This window comes from Ambystoma mexicanum, chromosome 9 (assembly GCF_040938575.1).
Source record: "Ambystoma mexicanum isolate Mex_15411 chromosome 9, UKY_AmexF1_1, whole genome shotgun sequence".
Classification (NCBI taxonomy): domain Eukaryota; kingdom Metazoa; phylum Chordata; class Amphibia; order Caudata; family Ambystomatidae; genus Ambystoma; species Ambystoma mexicanum.
In genome coordinates this window covers 1,285,119,839-1,285,141,744 of record NC_090931.1, presented here as the reverse complement: position 1 = coordinate 1,285,141,744, position 21,906 = coordinate 1,285,119,839, and the positions used below count along the sequence as shown (strand labels likewise).

The window sequence follows — 21,906 nt, the reverse complement described above, 5'->3', positions numbered from 1 at the left end:
AGGTGAGACAAGCTGCAGACTCACAAGCACATGGTGTAAACAGGGACCCTGGTGGTAGGGAAGAGAACAGCACAGTTCTTAGAACGATGGAGAGAGTTATCAGGAGATGCATGGGTCGAAGAGACAGTGCAGGGTTTCAACCTAGAATTCTGGCGAGAACCGATTCAAAACAGAAGAGCCAAGGTCCATAAGGTTCACGAGAGAAGATGAAGAGTTGCTAGACAGGGAGATAGCCCCTTTCTTTTTTAGCTCAGCTATCGCTTGGGTAGCCGATCCATGGAACGGGTTTGTCAAAGCAATATGTTCCTGGTCAAAGGCAAAAAGAAGTACAGACCAGTGAAACTTGAGGAACCTGAACAAATTCTTAGTATACAGGCACTTCAAGATGGAAGGCATCCATCTGCTAAGGGACGTATTACAGAAGGAAGACTGGTTAATCAGGATAGACCTCAAAGATGCATATCCGACGATCCCAGTATCACACGGGGATCGGAAATACCTACGGTTCTGGTGGAGAGACCAGAAATGGCAGTTCACATGCCTCCCATTTGGTGTGTCCTCGGCCCCCTGGGCCTTTACGAAGTTGATGTGGACAGAAGTGGCTCGCCTCCGAACAAGACATCAAACTGATCATATATTTAGACTACTTTTGTCTGATGGGTCAAGACAGGAAAAGACTACTAGAACAAGCGGAGAAGACAACCCAATTATTACAGGAACTAGGGTTTCTGAGTGTTAGGGAGAATTCTCCGTTTAGGCTGAATTTCCTAACCTAGTGAGTCCCCCAGCAGCTTTGCTGGATTTCTGGAGTTAGTTTTTTTCATCCTGCCAAGAGTGAGACTCTTTTTCTCCCACTCTTGGACATGAATGTGGGTAATTCCTTTGAATGTTAATGTGTTCTATGGGCTATGGGGTCTTTTACTCCATAGGGTCTCATATGTTTTTCTATGTGTGTTACACCGCACCCTACGTGCCGTAACACTGGGGCGTCCTAGCGGACCTCCGTCATAGACTCCATACCCGGGGACTGACTACTGTCTCCCCGGGCATGTAGAGTCACCATTGGCTTTACTAGACCTAAATTTACTAACAGAACTAGTACAAACCATCCTATTGTGGACGTACTAGTAGGGGTAATTCGATTACTCCTGGGTCTGTTATTCGAGGGGGCACTGTCCCGTCCCCCCTCGTCGAGTTTTGGCTGGTGGCAGTGGAAACTACTTGTTATGTTCGACCCCAAATATAACCCTATGGGATTCTTCCCATTGTTAGAGATTGATACTGTTTCTCGTTAATCTCTAACATATCTCCGGTCTACTTATCTTAAATAAGTCTATCGGATGGTAATTTCTGCCAGAACTCGGCTTTTTAAAATGGCGTTTGTGTTCGTCTCTGTGACTCCTAAACCAAAGGTTGAGCCCTTTGTTCCACTTTTGGCGGGCTTCTGTACAGAGACCCTCCAAAGTGGTGCCATTCTGTCTGGGTTACCACAGGGGTGTGGGAGGGGGTTTAGGCACCCTGGACCGAGTTGCCTTGCCAACTCCGGTCGCACTCTGGTGTGATTGGCCCAAGTGGTGAGCCTCCCCGCTCACCACTTAGCGTGTGTTGATTGACAGCTAGGCTTAATGAATGGGGGTTTTCTGCATAAAAGCAGGGCTTTTGGGACTGGATCTTCAGAAGTCGCCACAGGACCCAAGAATCCGACGAGGGTAAAGCTGAGCCGACCTGCAACGACGACACCTCCGGTGGAGCCCTGCTGAACCGACTCACCACTTCCCGACGACAGAGGAGATCTCCCTGCCAGAGAGTCTCTTCCCCTGACTGGTGGGAACAACCAGTCCCTTTTGCTTTTTCTTCGCCGCAGGACGCAGTGGTCGAATTGCCCGTGCAGAGCACCTCGGCAACCGGATAGCCACTACCCCTGTACCGCGACCAAAAGGTGGTGCCTTGTGACGGAGCTGGTCTCTTCCCTGGTGGTGCACCAGACTTCACTTTTCTTCGACAACGAGATCTTCTCTACTCTTGGCAAAGACCTGACGTGCATCCACCACCAGGAACAACTGCCCCTGCCGGAGCTGTCTCTCCACAATCAAGGTACTGTGTCCGCCTGGCTTCCCTTGTTGCCGGATAGAGTGAGGTGTCTTAATCCTCGCCTCTCCATAGGGTCGCCTCCAAGCTTTCTCTAGCGTATGGTTCTGAACTGGTCCAATCTTCCAATAACAATTTGCTACACAGACTCGAACGCATTTCCACAAAGAGACTTTTTGGGACATATCGCCTTGCCTCTCTCCGAGTGGGCCTGGCCTCTGAACTTTATGATCTATTGTGGTTCTTGTCTTCTTGCCTTGCATTTTTTTTTCGTGAAGTATTGAACTGTGTTGATTTCATAACCTACTTATTTTTCTCTCCCATCCTACGAATACTAGAGTGCCATCTAGGTGGCAGCATACACCTCTGTCTGAAAAAAAGTGATGCTGGTAAAACCTAGACTTGTCGAACTATTGTTAGGGGATTGATCTTTTTCTTCGTAGAGTAATTGTAATTGAATTGTTTGCCGTGATAGTGCCCGAGTGTTCTCTATAGATGTTCCGTTATAAATAAATACCTTTATATCTTGACACTGAAGCCTTGTTGCGTGTTTGCTTGTCTTACTGGGAAGAATTGCCCTATATTGTATACTCCACATACTGCTTAACTCTTCTTGAGGGAAGTCTGACTGCTCAGCCACAGCTACCAAGTGAATCTGTGTGGTACGGACTGCTACCAAGTGGGTTTACTGCCAAACACCTGTAGTCCTAAATCTTTTGCAGTGGTCCCAGAGGGAACTGCACAGGTTTCCGCCTAACACTGATAAAGTGGGAGAAATCAGTGTTAGTACCAGTACAGACGATCGAGTTCCTAGGTTGTGTCGTAGACACAAGGACAGCCACGCTCAGAGTACCGATGGACAAGGAGAAGGAGATCAGCTCGATAACTGCGAAGAGAGAACTCTCTCAGAGAGTTAGCCAGATTTGTGGGAAGACTAGCTTCATCCATTCAGGCGATCTTTGCAGGGTCACTGCATTACAGGGCTCTACAACGCCTAAAAATCCAGCACCTGAGGAGAGGATTATTATCAGAGGCGAGAACGGAGCTATGGTGATGGTTCAAACACATGGAGGCCTGGAACGGGAGAGCGATATTTGGCTCATCCCTGAACCTCGTTATAGGTTTGGATGCCAGCCGCTTGGGCGCCCGATGCAGAGAACTGACGACGCGAGGCAGGTGGTCAGGAGAGGAACTAGAGCTCCACATCAATTGCCTGAGCTACTGGACCCAGGACAAGGTGAACTGTTGCGTACTACTGAAGATGGACAACATCTCAGCAGTATGATACATAACATAAAACAGGTGAGGCGGGACGAAGTCCAGGTTGTTGGCGGAGCTGGCGAAGAATTTTGGCACATGTGCCTTGAAAACTAAGTCAGCGTCACAGCAGAATATCTCCCAGGTCTGCAGAACGTAATAGACTGGAACTCAATACATCTGAGAGACGCCAGCGACTGGCTACTGGACAGGGCAGTTTTCAAGTCCTTGATGGAACTGAGAGGTCCATGCAGAACAGATCTGTTTGCATCCAGACTGAACACTCAGATGGAGCTATTTTTCAGCTGGAGGCCCGATTCAGCAGCGGTGGCAATGGACGCATTGTTGCAAACGTAGGGACCAGACAAAGAATAAGTCTTTCCCCCCCATTTGCTATGATCACGAGGATTATAGCCCAGGTCAGGAGACAGCCCAGGTCAGGAGACAGCAGGTGGCCGTAATTCTAATTAGGTGTCGTTCCAGGAAGGAGAGTTGAGACTGATCGCATGGGCGATTTCCGGGATGCCTGGCAGAAGCCAGGACTCGGGAGATGCTGCAAAACGGAGCAAAGAAGCATCAGCGCCAGGTACCCAAAAGACCTACAGACTGACATGGGCAAGGTGGACTAGCTGGTGTGTGGAACGACATATACATCCCAATAGAGCAGATGTCACGCAGATTGTAAATTTTTAGCAGCCTTGGCGGCACAAGGCAGCGCATACAGAACTGTAAATACGTGTAGATCAGCCATATCACACGGCCACCCGAAAATAGAGAAGGTGGGAGAAGACCCACTCATATGTAGACTCCTCAGAGGGTTAAGACTATTGAAGCCACCATTACCCAAGTACACTCGGACATGGAACGTGTAACATGTACTTAGTCCTGAATATGTTTATCAGCTGGCCAGATAACGACAGATTGACAAGGAAGGCAATATCGGCAAAGCTCACCACCCTGCTCTGCCTCATATCCTGCAAGAGAGTGTCAGATGGAAGAGCACTGGAGATGGATAAGAAGTAATTTAACCCTGCGGGGGTCACTTTTCACATTAGCACGAGAACTAAGATAGGTACCAAAACAGTGGCATATTCGGCCTTTCCGGAACAGCCTAAGTTATGCCCAGTCAGATGTCTAAAGAAATATGATGAAATGACGAGCAAGCTTAGGCCCGCAGAGGTGTCACAACTGTGCATATTACTGAAGAAACCATTCAAGGAGGTTGCAGGACCAACATTAGCCAGATGGGCTACATGGTGCATGCTGCAGGCAGGCATCGACAATTTCACGTACGGGGTGAATTCTATTAGAGGGGCGATGGGATCTAAGGCCTTTCACGCAGGAGCTAGGTTAGAGGACATCCTCAAGGCAGTAGACAGGTCTAAGGAGTCAACATTTAAACAATTTTATTACAGACCCATAGAGGAGATGTCTGCGTTGGTGGGAGGTAAGCTTTAAACAAGCATAATCCGAGCCTCCGGTCTTGACATAGAATACCGATTACCCACCCTACTTCAGCTAGGCTCAGTTGTTTTTTTTCAGATTACTTTTCAGGAACAGAAGTCAAGAATGCAGGAACATGAAGAAGAATAGAAGGTTGAGGATCAAGCAGCGTTTACCCGTTGGGACGCAAAGTTAAAGTTGGAGACAGACAAAGAAAGAGGCAGGACACAGAGATGTAGAGGATAAAGGAAAGTGTGTGTAGCGACTGGTGGAAAGGGTCACATGGTTTTTTCATGGGCATAAAAAGAACGAACTACACAAAAAGACATTTTTGCTGGGAAATGTAGTTTTTTGGATGGATTATTCTTTTATGAGCTGTAACCGTTATATGCTGCTCAAGTTATGAGTAAAGAAAAGAAAGAAAGCATAATCTTTCAACTCCATGTCTTTAATAGAATCTTGATTTTGCATAACGTTAGTATGGAAAATCAGTATTCTTCACTATAATGAACAAACAGGATCATATTTTGGAAGTATTTTTTTTTTAAAGAATTGTTGTATAGGAATGGGCTTGTAAAACTAGCAAGTGGTTACGTTATTATTATGCTCTGTTTTTACCAGAGATTGAGGTTTAGGTAAAAGGGCGTTTATTATTGACGGTCTGTCGTGTTCAAATTAATGCGAATGTTTTCTTTTAGCCAAAAACTTCAAAGGGTACGCATCAGAATGTAAGTGAACGGGATGCAAACTTCCGCAAATGAATTAGAAACTAGAACATTGGGTAAATATAAAACTAACTTTGTAAAAATCAACACACGTGTGCCTACAATACAGACAGTAACAAACCATGTATTGTGCATCACCCATTAGCAAATGCGATTCATGTACTTACATTAAACATTACAAAACAGGAGTTGAAAGACTATTAATCTTCTAACCGTACTCTCGCTCGCAAAAGCACACACAAATGCAATACAGGGATTTAAAAAAATAAAATAAATCCAACAGCCAAACATCAAGCCCAAGTGAAAGCAAATAAAGCCGGATACCACACAGTTTGACAGCGAGTCATGAGCAGCCAGAGAAAGGGCAGACTTAGAGAAAATATCTAAACACTTCCTCCTTCGCTCACATGGCTCCGTTTTCGTACATACACGCCTGAATTCTATATTCGTGCGACACAATTTGAAAGACTTACCTTGTGCCTGGGGTTCGCCAGCGGACATGGGGGCCTATTGGAAAATAGAAACATAGCGATTAATGACGTTGCTGCGCTGAATAGTGTTCACAGGACGTGGTGTATTCTTTCGTACGTACTCTGTCGCCTAACGATGCACCTCCAGCACTCTGCTCGCCTGTAGCTGTAGGTAGTTGGACTTCTAGTAAGATCTTTCCGTTTTCAGCAAAATCGACTTCATGGACGTTGGCGAGCACTCGCTGTCTCACTGAAAAAACACCACAAATCGGAATTTAGAAAAATGTACAAACATAGGGCGAACACCATCCAAAACAACGTGCGCACAAAATCGGCTGATATTCTCTGTTATTCCATTACTTTCCCCCTCATGATTTTGGGACACTCCCCTCCTTGTTCGCGATGTGACCTGCAGCTGTGAAAAAGTACCACGTGGGAGGGCCCACCACCAACCAATTACACCAATGTTGGATCCGGAGACGGGTTGTTAACTACCAGAAAGAGACTGGCGTGAACGAGTCACCCCGATCCCAGTTCGCTCGTTAATCAAATGATGGGGCGTGGGAGCAGTAGTTTTTATAATAAACCATCACTAATTCAAATTGAATTCAAGCACCTGCTACCGATTTGTAAAAGGAAAGTCCAGGACAGTCAAAGAGGTTTCATGGCAATATCTCGTCACTCCTTCCATCTGGGGCGGAGCTAGCATCGATATTTTTGTGGGGGCTGCATGGCAGTTTTGAAAACTGCTAGTGAGACGTGACTTTAAACCTATTGCGCTACTGATCAGAGGGAAGGGCACTTGTTCTGCCCCCAGCCAAATACACAGGAGTGACAGAGTACTGAGTGAGGGTGAACCAATCAAGGGGGGGGTGGGTGGAGGGTGTTAGCGGTGTGCACTCACCGCCGCACCGTGAGCCCCCCACGCCCCTGAACACCAAGACACGGAGACTAGGTGCTGTTCGTGTGGGCTCACCGGTGGCTCTGAGGCCGCCGGGAACACCCCGTTTATTTATATGAGCACGCAACGGAGTGGACGTCACTCCGACGCATGCTCGCCCTTAAAGGGGCAACGCCGCACTCCTCCTTTTTCATAACAACAAACTGAAAAGAGAGGATCTAAACTAACACGCATTAACAGCACACATTAACAAAGCCAACACTCCCCCGTTTATTGGTGCCCACCCTGGATCCCCAGATGGCACCCCACATAACGGCATCAAAGTCTCTACCGCACAGCACCGCCATCTCAGTCCGACACATAGTCTGTAAAACGGGCAGGTTTCCCACGCCCTGTTCTCAGGGGGTACCTCCTGCCGGCCTCTCTGGCTCGTGTCCCTTCGCCTGGCCCACCACGGGCTGGAGAATCCGCTTGGGAGGGACGACCCCCTCCTTCGTCCGCTGCTTCCTCTGGGTCCATGTCCTCCATGGTCTCTGGCCTGGGCTCACCCAGCCTCTTGAAGCTGGCATTCCTGGTCACCGATGCTGTTCCGTCAGACGCTGTCACCATAGAGCCCTTGACCGCCACCACGTCCAACGGAGCCGGTTCATAAGTGAGAGACAGCTTGACCTGCGGGTGACGATTCCTCACTAACACTTCATCCCCCGGGGCAATTCTTGGTGGACTTGGACCTCTTCTGTTGTTTTCCATTTCGGTCCTTGCCCTTCTTTCTTCCTCCACCTGGTCATTGTTAATGACGGCCGGCTCTCGCTCACCCACCTCTGGTATTATGTCCCTCGGGCATCGCTGAAACAGTGCTTCCGCTGGCGCCACTCCCGTGGATGAGTGAGGCGTGGTCCGATATCCCCTTAGGACAGTGGTTGAAGTGTGCGGGAGCGGTCGGGAGCGGTGCTCCTATACTTATTTCAATTAAGTTTTACCGTTTCTATACTTTCATTTTGTTTAAAAAAACGTTCCGGAACGCTTTTGTTTTAAAATAAAAGTGTAGGAAGAAGTTGAAACTTGCACTTTCAGTGCACTGCACCGGACGTCTCCTTAAAGAGCAGGCACATGTTTTTTGGGGTTTTTATTGTGCATGGGAGGGGGCGCAGCAATGGGGTCTTTGGGGAGCGGTGCAGGCCAGTAGGGAACATAGTTCCACTACTTCTTTACGTACACTTCGACCAGTGCCTTAGGAGCACGTACAGAGCCCTTTGCAGGCACTCGCCCTTTCCTTGAGCGAACCTGAACACTTTATTCAGTGTGCGCATCATGCGCTCTGCCTCCCCATTTGCCCGAGGCCAGAGCGGGGTGACCTTTCTTTGATGGATGCCATAGTCCCTCATGAGGTCAGCGAAGCTGTCTCCCTGGAATGGCGCCCCGTTGTTGGAGCATAAGACCGTGGGCAGTCCATGGGTGGCAAAGATTTTCTCCAGTGCTACCACCACCTTATCGAACGACACTGACTCCACAAATTCTGCCTCGGGGTATCGTGACCATTCGTCCACCACCACCAGGAAGTGGTACCTCTGGTCGTGTACCCAAAGTCTGCATGAACCACTTCCCATGGCCTTGTCCCTCGAGGCATCGTTTCGATGGACGGCTCACGTTGTGCCGGAGAGGCTGCCTGGCACCACACACAGGATGCTACAAACTCCTCCACCCTTCTTTCAAGTTCAGGAAACCACACCTTTTGCCTGAGGCAAGCCTTCGTCTTGGGGGCCCCTTGTTGGCCTTGGTGCGCCAGGGTGATGATTTGCTGGACTTTTGCCTGGGGGACCACGATCCTATCCCCTCTCAACAGGAGCACTGAGTCCGAGAATGTAAATTCTTCCCGCACCCTCCAGAGTTGCTCCAGCGCCACTTTTGCCTCATTTGTTCTCCGGCCTAATGCCAGGCACCTTGTTCCATTGCTGTCTTCCGAATTCCAAAACACTCATCGCTCTTTGACGCGTGTTCCAGCTCCTCCACCTGCATCGAATTTGAGGTGGCCGTTTCAATGACCAGCCGGACGTGCTCATCCGCCTCCTCTGCCAATGTAGATGAGTGGGAGCCCCCTCTCGGGTGTCTGGAGGGGTAGTCAGCAGCGTTGTTGCTTCCTGGGCGGTAGACCAAGACACTCTATACTCGAGGAGCGCGAGCATCCAACGCTCAATCCTCACTGGTGGTTTGGATGAGGAGCCAGCCATTATAGGCAGCAGGGGCTTGTGGTCCGTGATGACAGTGACAGGTCTCCCCAAGATGTACAGGCGGAAGTGCCTGCAGCCCCACAGCACAGCTAGGGCCTCTCGCTCGATTTGCGAGTACCTCTGCTCGGTCTCGGAGAGCGCCTGACTGGCGTAGGCTATCGGGTGGACCTCCTGGCCTACACCATAGGGGCTGGCATCCACAATGATTTCAGTCTGAAGCCCCGGGTCGAAAAACGCCATGGTGTCCTCAGCAGCAAGGGCGCCCTTGATGTCATCGAAGGCTGCCTGTTCGAGCGGCCCTCACTGCCATGCGGTGTCTTTCTTCGTTAATGTCCTCAACGGCTCAGAGCGGGATGCCAAGTTCCGAATGAAGCGGCCACAATACTTGACCATGCCCAGAAAGCTCCTCACCTCGGCTACATTCTCTGGTGGTCTGGCCTTCTTTATGTCCCTCACCTTGCGCGGATCAGGTGACACGCCATCCGCCTTAATGACAAACCCGAAAAACTCAATTGTGGTTTTGAGAAACTCGCATTTGTCCCTGTGCAAAGTGAGCCCCAGTGAGCGGAGGTGCTCGAATGTCTTGGCCAGGCGTGCCAGGTGTCCGGCCTCTGATTTAGCGTACACCAGAATGTCATTGCTGATGTTGAGTACTCCTTCCAGGTCCGCAAGTGCCCCTCTGATGATGTTCTGGAACACCTCAGCCGCCGAGGAGACCCCAAAGCTCAGTCTTTTATACCTGTACAGCCCCCGATGCGTGGCCAAAGTTGTATGTAACGTGACTCTGGGTGCAAGACCACTTGATGGTACCCAGCTCTGAGGTCCAGTTTGGAAAAGAATTTCGCCCCCTGCAGTTCCGTTATAATATCGTCAATGGTGGGGTTAAGTGCCGTTCCCTCTTTATGGCCTTGTTGGGGAGGCGCATATCCACGCAAATTCTCACTGCATCAGGCTGCTTGGGCTTGCGGGCGATGATGGTGGGAGGCACCCAGGGGGTGGGGCCCTCCACCTTTTCGAAGATGTCTAGGCCAACAAGGTTATCTAGCTCCTTGTCCACCAGGTCTCTAAGGTGGAAAGGCACTCGCCGATGTTTGAGCGCCACTGGTTGAATGGACTCATCTGTATGTAGCCGTACAGGTTCCTGCACCATCTGTCCTATGCCTTCAAACAAGGAGGCGTGCTTGCCCAGTAGTACCTGTATGTCGTCCAGGTACACCGAATATGCAAATGTCACGATGCCCAGGGCCTCTGCGCAGCACAGCACAGCAGGATGTTGTTGCTCACCGGTGTAATGTAGAACCTGGCCCGGACTGATGTGTTGCCATACTTGACACTCGCCACCAACATACCATCTAGGGGAATCAGCTGGTCGCCCCCAAACGTGAAAATATGCGCCTTTGGCGCAGCCAGGGTTGGCGGAGATTGCATAGAGTCATAGTGCTCCCTGGCCATCACATTAACTGAAGCCCCGGTGTCCACCAGCATTGGTATTGAGTCCCCATTCACCACTACGTTGCACCTGGGCTGTCTATTGGAGTTGGTTTTTAGGACGCCCACGCTGGAAATGAAGAACACATTTTCTTCGTCCTCTTCTTCCTCGTCACCATCAGGAGAGGCACCCTCATCCCCTTGGTCCAGTTGGGCGATGTACGATCTCTGGGAATAACAAGGGGGGTCCTGGGAGACTCTCTGCCAGACATTAGTCCTGGTTACAAGAGCCTTACCCAGAGTCTTTAGCTCACTATCTTTCACAGAGTCTTTAGCTCACTATCTTTCACAGAGAAGAAATATCCCAAACATATCAGTCTTTGTCCTGCCCTGGGGAAGTCCAGCACTGAAATGTTAGGCAATTCTCCTCTGAACAAGAGTGCCAACAGCAATACCCAGACACGTGTTTCGGTCTGGTTGAACCTCATCAGTAGGGTGTAGCTGTGCCTCTCTAAGAATAGTGAGCAAGGGGTTCACGTCTGGATTCCCCTAGTAATTTAGGGTGAAACCCAAAGTTACTTGAAATATGCAAATAACAAGGGGGGTCCTGGGAGACTCTCTGTCAGACATTAGTCCTGGTTACAAGAGCCTTACCCAGAAGACACCAGTCCGGAGAGGCCCTCTAGGAACCACTGTTGGAGTTGCGGCCCTACACATCCAGGCATAGTGGTCAGCTCCCCCACACCGGCCACACGTCTTTCCAATGGCCGGGCACTCCACTGGGTGCGGGATATCGTATCCACATTTCAGGCACGAGCTGTTCCCAGCTTGTCCTCTCACTCCTTGGCCACCCACCAGGCGTCTAGGCCCTCGGCCCCTACCAACTGCGCAGACATTGTCCGCCTTGCTGGGGCGCACTCCGGCTTCTATTCTGGTTGCCCGCAGTTCGGAGACCTCATGGCACCTCCCCAGTTCTAGGATGCGGGGAAGAGGGATGCCCGGCTCTCGCAGGATTTGACGGCGCAGCTTGCCCGACACACACCCCTGGATGAGTTGGTTTCGAATCATGGTGTCTGGGTCATTCCATGCACATGGTACTGCCAGCCTGCGTAGCCACCCATAGAATACATCTAGAGTCTCATCATCCTTTTGGCGAGCAGCCCCCATCAGGAATCGTTCATAATCCGCATTCGCCATGGGCAGAAAATGATTGTAGAGCGCATCTTTCGCAGCCGCATATGACCCATCAGCTGGTTACAGGGACAGGAAAATTTCATGTACCGCAGGGCCTGCACAATATAGGAGGGTGGCCAAACCGACTGTCCTTACTAGTGTCCATTGTGGCCCTGAAGTACATCTCTAACCTGTCCATCCACATCTTCCACCTCGGCCCCAGACTCGATGGAGTGCCAGAGACATCAAACTCAGGCATTGGCTGCAGGGCGCCAGGTGGCTTGGGCAAAGGTCTTGGTGGCAGGATGGGTGGCTGCTGTTGGGGAGCTGCAGGAGCGGCTGGCTGCTGGGCAGCGGCCGCAGCTTGGCTCATGGTGGCAAGCGCACAGGCACCCCAAAAATATGAAGAAAGAGGGGCCGCAACTCACCACCACACCAATCAGCAGTCCTCTGCAGTAGATGGTCTTGGATGTGGCCACTGGCAAACCCACAGATGCCAAAATTCCTCAGATGCAGTAAGGCATGAGCAGCTCCACAGTGCAGCAGATCAGGTAACCAGGCAGCGTAGAGGATACAAAAATTTAGCAGGGTGGGCCCCAAATAGAAACACAGCAGGCTTCTTTGGTTCCACACCCAACTACTCGGTGGAAAACAGTGAAACAGCGAAGGAATCACAATAAAAATGGCATGTGCTGCTTCTAGTAGCTATCTGCTACTGGACTGTCCAAAAACTAGGCTTGGATGGCTCACCGTCGCTCCATTGTGAAGCTGTGACCTCCCAGGGCCTATTGTGCAAAATGGCCGCCGACCGCGTGTGTCACTCCCTTCTCCGCGGCATAATTCGGAGGTGCGCCTCACATCTGATCATCGCGCACCTTCCGAGGTTCACCGCCTGTCCCGGTGAGTATTCCGACGTTCGTTGCCACTGTTAGCGGTGTGCACTCACTGCTGCACCGAGAGCCCACCACACCGCTGAACACCAAGACACGGAGACTAGGTGCTATTCGTGTGGGCTATATCAGCATGCGACGGAGTGGATGTCACTCCGTCGCATGCTCGCCCTTAAAGGGGCAACGCCACAGGGGGGTTGAAAAGTGTTTAAATAATGGGCTATAAATGAGGTAAAAAGCCACTCAGTTTACAATCGGTTTTGCAGGGTCAGACATAAAATGTACGTTGGAATCCAAGCCACCAACAATGCACCAGAGCATTTTCAAACACATTTTCATGATACCTTTGCCCACTATCGGCCTCATCACGAGTTGGGCAGTGCCGGGCTATTAGCCCTACTGCCAAACCGCCCCGCTATATTAGTGCCGGATCACAGGTTTGGCTGAACGGTAAGTCCCCATTCCCCATTGGGCACATTCGTGAATTTCCCATTCCTCATTGGGCCCAATGGGGAATGTTCAGCGCTATTACCGCCGGCGGTATTACTGCCGGCGGTAATAGCACCGAAAATCGGCAAAATCACTGCGGATTTGCCCCCAGCTCAGAGATGGGGGTAAATCCGCCAAGCCTGTGATTTGGCGGACCCTTAAATGCGGCGGTAATAGCGTTACCGCCGCATTTAAGGGTTACCACCAAACTCATGATGAGGCAGTATATGCCAGTACTCTGCAAGTGTAAAAAAGCATTTTCATATAGATTGTCCTCACGCATGTCCATTCTGGTGCACCTATATCAAAGCTCTCAACCATTTGTGTCACAAAGGCGGGTGAAACACCCGATTTTGTTTTTGGCGGGTGAGAGCCCATTGAAATGAATAGGCATGCAGGAGGCTTGGTGGGTGAGTAGGCTCTTTACGAGGCGGGCGACACACGCCAAAAGCGTGTGAGTTGAGAGCTATGCCCACATATGCCACTATTCCCACATAGGAAATGACTCATGTTTGCTCTGTCCATAATCCCAATAACGATACTATAACAAAGCTTGTTCATGCAGGCTCTGCCAATGCATGTCAGTATCCCCATGTAAGAACATACTCCTGTTGGCTTTGCCTTAATGCCAGTGAAAAAACGGCATGCCACAGTAAGAAAACATGCTCTTGCTGGCTAGCCGGTAAAATAGCTCAGCGGACCTGGAGGGGCAACTGCGAAACGCGCAGAAAGAGGCGGCGGCTAACCCCAGCAGGGCGAAGAAACAGGCGATGCAGCACATCCAGAGCCAACTAGAGCTTCTCCAAACCCGGAGAGTTGGTCAATCATTTCTACGGGCGAAACAAAAGTATTACATTCTTGCCAATAAGGCGGATAAACTACTTGCTCGGCAGCTCCGGGAAACGACGAGGGAGAGAACTATACTAACGCTGCACAACTCCCTCGGCATCCGGAAAACGACCAATGATGAAATGAGCGAGATCATGAGGATCTTCTTCCAGGCGTTGTACAGCACCGGCAATCCAAACGAGAGGGATCATGAATGATACCTTCAGAACGTAACACTGCCCCAATTGTCGGAAGAAGCCCGAGAGGCATTAGATCAAGATATTAACCCGGAGGAAGTGATGCAGGCCATTAAGCAATTACCTAAGAATAAAGCACCGGGCCCAGATGGGTATACAGAAACATTTTACAAGAAGTTCCGTACCTCGCTGTTCCCTAGACTCTCGGCGCTCTTTAACACCTTCAAATCCAGGGGGACCATCACACCGTCGATGAATGAAGCTAAAATAGTGCAATTTCCGAAGCCGGGTAAGGATCCCACTCTCCCAGGGTCTTATAGACCAATCGCTTTGATAAATCTGGATGCAAAGCTTTTTACCAAAATCCTAGCTAATAGACTGATGGCACATCGGTCATCGCTAGTGGATGCAGACCAGACAGGCTTCGTTCCCGCAGGGCAAACAACAGACAATACTAGGAGAGTTTGCCACATTATTGAAAAGGCAATACTAGTAGCGTTGGCCGCCGAAAAGGCGTTCGACCGAGTTGAGTGGTCGCAACTGTTCCGGTCGATGGAACGCATGGGCTTTGGGGAATCTTACTTGAAGATGATAAAATTGAATTATAATGGTCCTACTCTACGAATCTCCGTCAACAATTCCCTGTCTCAGACGGTTGCACAAACAAGAGGAACAAAGCAGGGGTGCCCGCTCTCCCCACTCCTTTACGCCATATTCTTGGAACCCCTTCTGGCGAGGATACCGCAACTACACCAAATAAAAGGAATGCAGATGGGGGGGCTAGAACACAAAGCTATGGCATTCGCCGATGACATGCTCCTAGCTCTAACTGCGCCCACCACATCCTTACCCGCGCTCATGCATGAATTGGGGGCCTTTGGAGCCATCTCAGGTCTCAAAATAAACAAGAGCAAGTCGGAAATACTGAATTTAACAGCCGATCCGACGACCATGGCAAACCTGGCTCAGATACAAGGGATTAAACTGGCGCAAAACAGTATAACTTACCTCAGAGTAAAAATCACCTCCAAGATAACACAATTGTGGACAGCAAATTTCCTGAACTTACTTTCCCAATTGCAGAAACTGCTGACAAGATGGTCGCCGCTATCCACCTCGTGGTGGGGGCGAATTTCAGCGGTGAAAATGACAATTCTCCCACAGGTTCTGTACTATTTCCAAGCACTCCCAATAAGACTCCCCAAATCATTCTTTCGCTCATTAAACAAGATGACATCTGCATGTTTGGCAACGCAAAACACCAAGGGTAGCAATGGCCACGATGACAGCGTCAAAGAACGAAGGGGGTCTAGCACTCCCACATTTCAAGCGGTACTATGAAGCAGCACAACTGCGGGTGATTAGGGAGTGGGTGGCAGAGTCCCCACAGCCTAAATGGACAAAACAGGATATAGCGGTGGCGGGGGCCCCACTCTCGAACCTGTTATGGTCCCACAAAAAGCACAGGCATGTGAACACCAAAATTAGTGAGATTAAGGGTGCCATCCTCAATGCATGGGAGTCGGCAACAAGCAGGGGACACCTGACGACACATCCATCCCCATTCACGCCGCTCTTCAATAACCCCGACTTACCACCGGGGATGGGCTTGAAGGCTTTCCTCTCCTGGAAACAGACAGGCTGCACCAAGATAATTGATATGTATGAGGACCACTCGCTTCGATCTTTCGAAAACTGTGTTCAGGAGCTGGGAGTTGCACAGACGGAGAGGTATCGATATGTCCAACTAACTCATAGGCTATCCACCCCAATTAATGCAGAGGCGGGAACGAGAGAACTCATGAATTTCGAGATCTATATGACTACGGATCCAGGCACCAGCAAACTGATATCCAATCTATACGTACATTTGAATTCACAAGGGGAAGAAATCGGGTGGAAATACATGAAGAAGTGGGAAGAGACATTAGGGGAAGCAATACCGCGCCCTCAATGGGAGGAAGTGTGGCGCAATATTACCAAACTGACACGGTCAAGTCACCTGAGGGAAATGTGGCAAAAAGTACTGCTGCAGTGGCATCTGACGCCAAAGAGACTAAAAATAATGTACCCTAACATGGATGGACAATGTTGGCGAGGATGTTGCCAGGAAGGAGAGTGGAAGCACATCTGGAACTCTTGCCCACTCATTGCAGAAATTTGGCGTGAGGTCAAGGCTCAGGCGGGGAAAATGATTCAAGGGTCTGAAAACTTAGGGGACAGAATATGGCTGGCGGGACTATGGGATCCCAAACGAAAAACACATACTAAGCGCCAGGGGAAATAATTATGGTCATGGTGATAGCGGTGTGGCTAGTGATAGCGCAATGTTGGAAGCAACAGATGCCCCCAACCCAACTCCATTGGCTCAGAAAGGTATGGCATTTTGTTGTTATGGTGTGGATGACTTGCAAGCTGCAGGGAACCCCTGAGAACTTCAAAAAGGAGTGGGACCCGGTTCTTCAATACCTGCAGAGTGACTATATGCTCCAATAGTGTCCCCATAATATTCGCATCCTAATTTTTTTTTAATGTTGTAGATTTGCTCCGAGTAGCGATGAAAACAACTATACAATAGCCGTCTCGAGTTCTGAGGGAACAGGGAGGAGGATGGGTGGGGGGACATGGGGCGGGGTATGTTTTTCTTGTTTTGACCTTGAAGTATGTGATCTGTTAAAACTAATAAAAAGATAAATAAAAACATTAAAAAAAATAGCTCAGCGGGCTTAGCGCATGCTGTTGTAATCCGAGTGTGATTCGCAGGTTTAAATTCTGACAAGGTCAACTCAGCCATTCATACTTCAACATGATCTCCCTGATCTCTACCCTCCTCTACGGACCTTGTACTATTAAGTTGCTTTTGCGCCTTGTTATTTCTCTCTTACTCTGTACTGTGTTTTCCCTGTTCAGTAAGTTGTACCAGCACTGTGGTACTTACAGGTTTGGGCGCTATCAATAAATGCAATAAATAAATAAATAAATCTCATTAAATGAGTGCAAACTTCAGCTGGGTGATGCATTTTATGTAAATATGTTCTCTGTACAGCGCTTTGGCAAAAGCGCTATATAAATAGTATTTCATTACACAAATCCTCCCATATAAGAACACTTATGTTGCACTCATGTTATACTCCCCCAAGTATGAATATTTATGTTGCCTTTGACGTTAATACCAGTAAAATAAAAAGGCAAGTCAAAATAAGGAAACATGCCCTCCCCATGTAAGAACACTAATGTGGGCTTGACCTTAATGCGAGTACAACATTCCATGCCACAGTAAGACCCAGCCAGGCCACCCCTACTGTAGTATTCCCCTCACCCCCACTCCAACCCCACCATCCCATAAAAACACTCAAGTTGGCTTTCCTTTCCCCAAAAAAGACAATAAAGCATGCCATGCTCTTGTCAAAAATGTTCATGCTCCAATGCCCCTCCCCAGTCCCCAGCTTGCATACACACATATACACACATAGATATAGACACATTCAGACAAATCACCCGCCAATCACACAGGAGCACCCATAACAATTAGACGGTGCGCTCATTAACATGCTCATTAATACGCGCAGTCACACCCATGTACACCACTCACACCGCATTCATTCATAGATGTGCACTTGCAGACACCTGCTAGTATACAAACATACAACCACTTACACACTCCCTCGCATGCATACATTCATCCCTGCATGCACACAAATATACTTTTTTTAGTTAATGGTAATTATTGAAAGCATGGGCCATGTAAAAGCTGAGCCAGTAGTTAAGTCTTTAGCTGCAACACAGGGGGAGGGGCAGTCTACTGATATCCCCTGGGTAGGCTTTTGTCCTCTGCCTCTATGTTCACTTCAATTACTATTTTTTCACCTCAGAGAGCAGTGTATTTGCTTAAGTCAATACACAGCTCTCCAAGGTGAGAAATGTGACAGGTTCTTGCCATCTGGCGTCACAGCAGAGTGATGCCTGCTGTGTCAAAGTGGGAGGTCGTTAGCCCTCCCAAGCCCATGCCTGACACCGCCCCTGCGTTCCATGTCAGGAGTGAAACAAAAAAACCGGGCAGAAAGCAAATAATAAAACCAGAACTGGATAAACTACCTGCAGACCAGATATGGCAACTTGCGAACTCCTTGCCTTGATATTCACACATGCCCCATTTCATTTGGGCGATAGGTCTGGTTTTAACTTTGCATTCTAAGACGTGTAGTCCTAGATTTCCGCATGATAACCCCAGGACTACAAGTTCCAAAACAAAACCCAGGACTACAAGTCCCAGATCGCCAAGTTGAAACCAGGACTGGACCAACATCTCTCAAATGGAATGGGCATGCATGGCCATTTGCAGTACCCCGTTACCTACATGTCCTTCTGCCTCATCCCAGTGCCTACTAGTGAGGGCCCGACCTCCATCCCAGGAATCCATTCAATTGTTTACCTAACACCCGTACCTGCCCCGCCCCACCAGAGAGTACAACACTCCCCCACCCTCACAGCATGTCAGTTTTTTTGTTTCCTGCCTACCTGTCAGGATCTTCTGTGGGTGACTGGGCCACCTGCTGCTCCGTCGTTTCCTCTCTCTGCTGGGCTTGGAGGGACACCTGTGTTTTCCTCTGCCCCTGCACTCCCTCCCGGGTTCTGGGTGCTTGGGGGTTGAGACTTTGGTCTCCCAGGCCCTTTTGCTGAGCAGGGGGCCTGGATGAACATGCTCCTGTCCTGCTGCCCCTGCTGGGTCGGTCTGGCTTGCATGACCTTGCTGTTTCATCTGCCCTGGACAGAGAATCGTACCAAGCCCGGCGACAGTGAGTGGGGGCTGGGGGCAGGACCCTCGGTCATCCTGGGAGGAGCTCTCTGCTCCCTCATCTGTGCTGCCAGGCGGCTCCGGTCCCTGTCTCAGATGCTGTTTTACATGGCACTGGGACTGGGCTCCGGTGTGCGGGCGGCCGCATCTACGGGTGGTCGCATTGTTCCTGGACCTCGCTGTTTCATCAATCGCCCCATGCCTAATGTAGCATCTAGATCTAAGCCTCCTCCGCTCCAGTTTAAACATACTATCAGGGCGTTGCTTGATGAGATTTGTGAGAAAGTCTGGGATCCTGTGGACAAAAAGGAGAATGCAGCCCTGAAAAGATCTTACACTGGGGTGCACATGGCCTTTCTGGCTGCTACATACCCCTCTTGCACAGCTGAGCTCAGCTTGTGGAGGAAGGGGCGTACTGTGCTGCCCTGTTCCAGGCTATGCAGTCACAGACCTTGACTCTGTCCGAAAGGTGTAGGTAATGTGTACATTCACAATGCACACTAAGATCCATTTGTATAAAAGCAAAGCCAGATAACTATTCTAGATGAACGTATACAATCTTCTCCAATATGAACATTCAAATGGTCACTGCTTGTCAGCATCACATTAAAAAAAAACATTTTTAGAATAAACGTTTAATGATACAATTCGCTTAATTTTATGAGATGCCACTGACAAGTGTTGCCATCAGAGAAAAATACCTGGTTCACGTATAACCTTTTTCTATGGCTGATTCATCTCCAATGTATTGGGTATTATGGGTTTCTAGCTTGGACATAGATACAAGAATGTTTCATGAGATATTCTTAGCCATAAAACAGCAGTTAGCAACCCCCTAAACATACACAACAAAAAGAAAAACCATAAAGGTAGACTAGGAAATCTGATATGTTAACTAGACCATAGACCCATGTTTTGACCTAACTTTCGCATGATGCCCTCTATTACCAGTACACAGTAACTACAGCCTAGGTTGGTGAGAAGGCTAAATCAAAGGTGGGATTATGTAAATTAACTTCCATAAGCTCCCAGCCACAGCCTAAGAGGATTCCTGCCTCAAACACCAATATAACCATTACCTTAAAGGCCGTAGCAGGACTTTGGATTCTCCAGGAAAGCCTGATTGGGGCTTCTGCTCACAAGGAAGCCGTGGTTGAAATCCCACCCTCAGTTAAATGTGCCCATATTTCCTTCTAGCTTTCCCATGTACAGAACCTGGCCATTCGTGGCTGTTTGGTCTCAGGCAGTGAATATAGCAGCTTAGCATGCTGTGTTTTCTTGGGCATGATTTTTATATGCCCTGGCTCACCATGACACTGTGAAAGGCTCAGACATCTGACCACGGCTAAGCCATCGACATGCTTGGTGTTCTTAACCACTTTGCACACAAGCACAAGCCTATGGTTTTGGTAACCAAGACATGAATAAATGGGGCCTCAAAAAAGTGAGGGTTTTATTGCTCACTTTTCAGGGAGCTGTTGCAAAATAAGCAAATTCGGATTTCTGACACACAACCTTTGATGAAACTAAAGGTATCACCACTTTTGGTCGGCTGCCCAATGTTGCTCCAGTGTTGAGGAGAAGAAATGTACAGATGCTTTTTCCAGATTTTGCTGTTCTGGGTCCTAACGGAATACATCAAAGAGGACATCCCAAGGAAAGACCACCAACGGTAAGTGCAGCAAGTACTGCAATGAGGAGGTCCAATATGAAGCTGCAGGGAAGTCACCCACAACGTGCTAGTGGTTGTTTGGTTTCCAGAGACATTCTTCCCTCAAAAGGAGCAGTAGAGAGTGGGAACTGTTGTTGTAACACAGGTCGTGGAAGTAGTGGTATTCGTGGCAGAAGGAGGAAAAGAAGTAGCACTGGATGCAGTGACAGAAGTAGTGGAGCCCACAGATGTGGCTGCAGAAGCAGCGTGGAGCCGAGGAAAAGATGTAGCAGACACCAAAGAATTGCAAGAGGAAAGACACCAGAGAGCGAAGATCCGATACCAGAAAACTGAACAAGTAGTCTATTACGCGAAAGAAAAGAAGAAGTGCGGCAGACAAAGTTAGACATTTTATCACTGCCAACTCCGGTGGGGAAACACTTGGCAAGCTCCAGAGACGGCGGAACCCAGGGCTTGTCAAATAGTGTTGCCCCTTTTTTCAGGAAGGCCGGTGCTACAGACTACAAACGTGGCGTGGGTGAGACACATAAAAGTTCTGAAAAGGTTTTGCCAGCACGTTATAAGCACAGCCTGCATGAGACCTCTGTGTCCCGTGGCAAACTAACCACGCAACTAGTGCAGCTGGCAAAGTTTGGGATCCTGACTGGACTGCAGATGAAGATCAGAGGGAAGCAGGACTCACTTCCCCACAACCTCCTGGCGAGTGGAGGCGTCAAACGCAAAGTCACCAGAGGAGCCCGCTGGAAAAAGTCTTCAACAGCTGGTGCGGGAGGCGTAGAACAGAAGGAGCGCATCTTTGTCCATGGGACTATGTAGGCCTCAGGGCCTGTCGCAGCGGTAGCCCCGGAACCCCCCACAGAGGAACACAGCACACAGGTTGCTTGTCCGGGCTCTGCGCATGCACTGGCGTGCAAATGCTATGATGCCCCTTTTATTGGCGTGACAGAGTTACGTCAATCCATCACGTAAGACTTAAAGCAGCCACACCACACTCCTTCTTTTTCATAACAAACAACAAAGAGTAATGTGGAATACAACTATGCAGTTATGCAATGAAACAGTTAAACCATTTTTACCCCCGCCCCATCAAAATAAAACGTGTCCAACACAGTCAATGAGACGGGAGGGCCTGCTTCATGTAGTGCGTTGGGGATATCGCCCCCCACCCCAGCCTGGCCTTCCATCACCTGCCAGTCCTCAGTCATCTGGTTCCTGGTGAACACTGTCTGCGACTCCTTCCTCCAGTGCATCATCGTTCACGTTCCCTGGCGTTGTAACTACCTGGCCACTCACCAACTTTCCTAAAGAAGCTCAAATTCCTT

At 49.3% G+C, this 21,906-nt stretch overlaps 1 protein-coding gene across 3 annotated transcripts in view; it reads right to left on the bottom strand.

The window, feature by feature from the left end:
* The window catches only part of LOC138489065 (protein mono-ADP-ribosyltransferase PARP14-like), a 1,946,959-nt gene that overhangs the window by 1,825,262 nt on the left and 99,791 nt on the right, over nucleotides 1-21,906 (bottom strand). For all 3 annotated transcript variants that reach the window (XM_069616628.1, XM_069616629.1, XM_069616630.1), the window contains exons 2-3: nucleotides 6,106-6,233; nucleotides 5,987-6,020 (exon numbers count right to left, since the gene is read on the bottom strand). In XM_069616628.1, coding sequence (XP_069472729.1) covers nucleotides 5,987-6,020; nucleotides 6,106-6,233 — 162 coding nt within the window. The remainder of the gene's footprint in view (nucleotides 1-5,986; nucleotides 6,021-6,105; nucleotides 6,234-21,906) is intronic.